This window comes from Prenolepis imparis, unplaced genomic scaffold, assembly GCF_030444845.1.
Source record: "Prenolepis imparis isolate NDT839.2.m4 unplaced genomic scaffold, iyPreImpa1.0 SCAF_64, whole genome shotgun sequence".
Lineage (NCBI taxonomy): Eukaryota > Metazoa > Arthropoda > Insecta > Hymenoptera > Formicidae > Prenolepis > Prenolepis imparis.
In genome coordinates, this window is record NW_028141222.1 from 109,221 (window position 1) to 115,220 (window position 6,000).

At 30.6% G+C, this 6,000-nt stretch overlaps 1 protein-coding gene across 1 annotated transcript; it reads left to right on the plus strand.

Annotated features, from left to right (window-relative positions):
- The first annotated feature begins 28 nt into the window (after nt 1–28).
- Nucleotides 29–1,783, plus strand: LOC145947309 (uncharacterized). The gene is made up of 4 exons (XM_083057115.1): nt 29–107; nt 389–624; nt 1,243–1,402; nt 1,659–1,783. Exons 1-4 carry the CDS (start codon nt 29–31, stop codon nt 1,781–1,783), a joined length of 600 nt encoding a protein of 199 aa, XP_082913241.1.
- Nucleotides 1,784–6,000: the final 4,217 nt, after the last annotated feature.

Sequence of the window (6,000 nt, forward strand, 5' to 3'; positions counted from 1 at the left end):
TGAATGTATTGAAACACAAGCTACAAGCATGTCAATCCGATCAAATATGCAATCTCAATCTGATGAGGCAAAGAGCACGATATCTTCAAATATGAATAATAAACAAGGTAATATATTAACTGTAGTCTTTTTTTTAGTTACGACTATCTGTTACATAGGCTTTTGCGACACAATCAAAATGATCCTGCGCTGTGATTGGTCAAATTTGAAATTTCTTTAAATTTCAGATTTGAGCAATCAGCGCAGGATTATTTTAATCTGGATTATTTTGATTCTGTCGCGAAAGCAGCCATAATTCAAAGTATAACACGAATCACATATATAATGTTTAAAAAGAAAAAAATTTCTGTACTAGTTTCTTAACATTAAATTTTTCATCTCTACATAGAAACAGAAAATTTTCAATGGTTTGTCGTTGGAAAGTTAATCAGTTTCGAATTGAAAATAAATTCCATTCAAGAGCATCAACAACTCATCGTAGAAAAACTTCCGATTGCTATTAACATCAGAGAAGAAGAAACAGAAAATATAGACATTTTTCAAGATTTGCCATTGCAAAATCAAAATGATGTCCAAGCAATGGAAACGAAATTAATGAATGATACAATTTATCGAAACCAGATGGTAAGTTCAATCTTGTCATATTAATTCTACAAAGTATCTTTGGAAAAAAGATAGAATAACTTATTCGGTAGAAGATACAATTTTTAGTAAAAGTTTTAGTATAATTATTGTTAAAAAACTTTTTATGTATCATATTTTTAGAATGTAACATAAATTAATAGAATTACCAAAATGGAATTACTGGATTTATTATGTGCTACAATATTTGCCGTTACTTAATATATTTAAAAGTTTCTGAAGAACAATATATATTTACATTCAACAAGCTTTTTTAATAATTTTTTAAAGAAAATATACGAACATTTTTTTACAAACATTGAAACTTTAAATCTTTTAATTACTTTTCAAATTCAAAATTGATATTTTTGTTTAGAAATTCTTTATATAAAAAAGTTTTTTTTTAAATAAAAATATAATAAATTAATAAATATAACAAATATAAAAACGAAATTATATATTTTGGCTAAATGTTTTAAAATAATTATTTATAGACAAATGTTATATTAATATGCAAAGTAATTTTATATACAAATAAATATTTGAGAGAACATTATTTCCATATATACACAAATATTTGTTTTATAAACTTTTATAACACAATTTTTAAAATAATTGTAGATTAAACAATTGGTTCGTGTTATATGTAAAGATCTCAAGAGTTCATGTATACATTTGATGAGGAGAATATTTTCGAACGATGTAGCAGTTCTTTACAGCTGGTATGGGGCAAAGAAAAAAGAAAAATTTTCACAGCTACAAATTTGTAAAGTAATTATGTGTAAGTAGAATGAATTAATAATTCTTTATTTTACATTACTAAAATTATTTGTTACAATAATCTATAACAATTTTTTTTATTTAGTAATGTTAAAAAGAAAGCATACTAAAATGTTCAGATTTTTAAACATTCCCTTTTATATATAGTAGAAATGAAATATATAAATATCTCTTAATTATTATTCTAAATTAGATTTAAGAAATTTGTCCTAAAATTTATTAAATAAATTCTAAAAAAATTTATTTACTCTTTTCAGATGTAATAAGAAAACTGCATCAAAATGCAACGGATGAACAGATTTCCGCGCCAATAAAAATATGGCTAGCCCATGCAAAAGAACGTATGGGGAGAGAAAAGGAGCAAATAAGCACAGCACACTAAGAATAAACGCCGGTAGATGAAGAATCTGTCGTGAGGATAATCTCGCCGGATTTCAGATTGAAAATCTGTGATTGATTTTAAAAAAGTTTTACGTATAAAGATATATATACACAATATATTTTAGGCTATATATTTTCAAATCTATTATTATTTGATGAGATGTTAATTTGAAATTAAGTGAAATTTTGTCTTATTAAATTTTTATTTAATTGTATTTCAATTCAATCTTTTAATTTATCTTTTATTAAATATTTTTTTTTCTATTTAATTCTCGTTGGAACGTGTCTATAATATATATATATATATATATATATATATATATACAGGGTGTCCGGTAATAGTCGCATCAACCGTCGTGTGCAGGTAGAGCTAGTTAAACCGAGTAGAAAAGTCCTCTACCATTTTGCGATATTCTCAATAATAAGAGAGATATTAATTAATAAAGATCGGCCAATTCGCGTGACGGCGGCGAGAAGAGACAGCCCAGTTTTATGTCGTTACTAAGCATGCGGCGAAAAGAAACAGTATAATGTTACACGGTTGCTAAGCGCGCGATGAAGCGGGGAGGAGCGCTTTACAAAAGACAGTAACTCCATACGAGTAGCGCTAACTCTGGACCCCCGAGTGGGCTGTCTCTTCTCGCCGCACGCTTATCATCGCGCGAATTGGCTGATTTTCTTTAATTTATTTCTCTCTTATTAATGAGAATATCGAAAATGGTAGAGGACTTTTCTACTCGGTTTAACTAGCTCTACCTGCACACGGTTGATGCGACTATTACTGGACACCCTGTATATCAGGCATGTCAAACTCGTTTTGCATTACGGGCCACATGATCTATTTTGTATTAAGCTGAGGGCCGCATGTTTTCAATGTTCCTAGAATAAATAAAATACAATTTTTTAAATTATTATATTTAGTATATTCAATGTATATTATACATAGTCGCTTTATATTTATATCTTATGTTACTTTTTAAAATAAAAATATTTTACGATTTTTTAAATAAAAAAACAAAAATAGAAACTATAATAAAAAATATTTTACTTTTTTTTATAAAAAACAAAAATAGAAACTATAATGAAAAATAAACAAAATCACAATTTAATATTATTTTTTAGAAGATATTTGACATCGTTTTTCACAAAACAATTTTTTTGAAAAGATTTTCAAGAAGTTTCGGCGGGCCGCAGTTTTTTTGTTGGCGGGCCGCATGCGGCCCGCGGGCCGCGTGTTTGACATGCCTGCTGTATATAGTGACACGGAATGTCTAGACCATATTTATGTCCATATTATCAAAAGTTTACCAAAATTATAATAATGTTCGGTCACAAGGTTCCCCCCCCTTGTTTATTTAACGACAAACATCTAACTTGTTATATAATGTCAAAGTTATATTTTGAATTACTCGCGATGGATATTTTGACAAGTGCGGATCGGTCGCGTGCTCCCTCGTATGCCTTTGCGCTCTCTCGATGAGTACCTCTCGATAATTAAGTTCACTCTTTTGTCTCAGCTTTAGTTTTTTAACACTTGTTTTCATAGTGATTTGTGGTGCACATACGACACACATCCATTCTCTATACGGCTGTAACCGATCAGAGGCGCCTCGTAGAGAGAATGGTGTTTGGTGTTTCGTGGGATACCGCGTATTTCAGTCGCACGATTGGCACTTGCTAATTATTGTATGTATCTGTTTCATGTAGTCTGAGAATGACCCGAAGAGGGGTCGAAACGTTTGGTTTTTGAATTAATAAAATCTTTCTTGTGTTTAAGACAAATGTTTATTGTTCGCGCTTTGACCCGTATCCGCTCTCTATAGCCGGTTTTAATTTTTATATTTTAACGTTATTAGAGTTTGTTTACTAATTTTTCTTTCATAAAATTTCTACCGAAAAAATTCTTCAGCATCAAAATTGTGCGAAGACTCTTGATCCTCGTGACAGCAAGCAAAAGCAAAAGGGATATTGTCTGAATACAAGCAGTATTTTTAATCAAAATAATAACGAGAGTTTCAACGCTATTATCATTTGGAAGTTTGTGCCGAAGACATCGTTTAACGGCTCTTTTACAATAAAAACTGCTGCTAACATTGCCACAATATTATTTAATGATGGACATACAAGATACAAGTCTGATGAATGTTCTGGAGATATTAGGCGTGAGGATATGCGAAACTTTCCCCATGTTCCTATTTTATTGCTGCCAGTACTGAAAATATATAATATACGTAACGTAAACTATAGATTTTCAGTACGGGCAGTAATATCGGAATATGCCCTTTGTATCAATATTGTACAATGGACACGAAACGTACCATTATGGCCGAGTGTCACGCGAGAGAAAACACGCACGAGAAGCGTTTGCAAGCTAAAAGAGGTAAAAACAACAATGCCAACAAAAACTCGAATGCTGAAAAGCTGTTATATGGTTCAGGAATAGCTGATTAGAAATAAGTTAATTAATTTAATTTTTTATTTTCGAATGAATGACTACTGAAACTTTAAACGCATTTTTCTCAAAAAGGACTTTTTTAACCGCATTCACAATAGATCTAAAAAATTGTGCATCCGATTACTATAATTAAGGTCGCAATAATATAAATTTGTTCACAAAATCCATCTCTTTTTTACCCGATGTAGGATTTTTTTATTACTCCCTTTTAATTTTTTTATCAATGAAAGGGCTTTATTTTTTCGTCTATTTATTTTCAAAGGTTTGCCATTTTGTCATTTTTTCATAATTTTATTTTTTTTCTATGTCAGGTAATAGTCGTTGGTATATAGTTCATAAATATTTTGGATTTTCATTTCAGATGAACTGTATGGCTGAAATGCTATCAACGCGACCACCAACTTTTTTTTGGAACGCTGACTTTCGAGCTCTGCACAGTGAATATATGGGCTCCAAATTAATTAGAAAAGATTATTTCTATTTTTTAAATACATTTAATAAAATATTCAGAAAGTCACAGAAAGATTCGTTGTACAGTTTCTTTGAAAAAAATTTCTAAAAACATCTTTACTTTTTCAGTGGTTACCCTGGTGTCCCCCTTAAGAGTGAGAAAATATTTTTTATTTCTTATTTGTTGTAATTAATAACCATCGTGTTGTGTATTTCATTTATTAGACAATATAAAATGTGTACAGGTATCCCAATTACAAGTAGTTAGAATACTGGGAGAATAACGGGATACGTACGATACGTCCGGTCGGAACACGTGTGTAATAGCAACTCGCTTCTCCTCCTTCGTACACGCACACACGATCCTTAAACCCCCGCGCATGAGCTCTCCTAAAGGTGGTATTTAGATTTAACCGCGTACGTTCGTATTACGTCCGCGTGCTATACAATCGAATATATAACACATCGATAATTTCTTTTTATTATTTATTGAATCATTAATCAATAATGTATATAGATTTATATAGACTATATAGATTTGTAACTTTAATATAGTGAGAAAATATTATTTCTCATTTGCTTGTATTACTTTAAAGGCGCTCTATCACACAATTATGTTATTATCATAGCATCATTATATTGCATTACTATAGCAAAGTTTTCTTCCTTTATTACGATTACGTGTTTACCTTATCTATAATAGCCGTTTGAATATAAATTGTATCCAGGAAACCATGCCTGAAAGCCTGTCCAAGCAAAACAAGATCGCATTGTCAATATTTCTTTTATAAAATAAAATCTACAGAATATTTAATAATTATGCGCGAGGAATAGAGTGCAATTTAAAGATTGGAAACTCATAAAATCTCGTCAGCGTGAGTTAATGACTCAATTCTTCAAATTCCAAATGTGTAATTATGAAGCCAACATCTGATCAGGAGTGGAATTACGTGCACAATCGAATTCGATCAGTCGACTTCTAATGCGTTTCTGCTCTACAGTTTTCTTAGTTCATGCTTATTTATCATTGGATTTTTGACAAGAAAACTGTAAAGCAGAAACGCATTAGAAGTCGACTGATCGAATTCGATTGTGCACGTAATTCCACTCCTAAACCTACAGAGCCGAAAACATTAAATATTAATAAGGCTGCTGTAACAGGAACTATTAAGGCCTGTGTCCACGATACTAGAAATCGGTCCGAGTTCTCGATTCAAGTTCTCGAATAGAAATAGTTGTACTTTGACGACTCTAGATGGCTTATAGTCGAATATGTAAAAAAATAAAGAAAAAATTATTAAAAGTTATAAAAA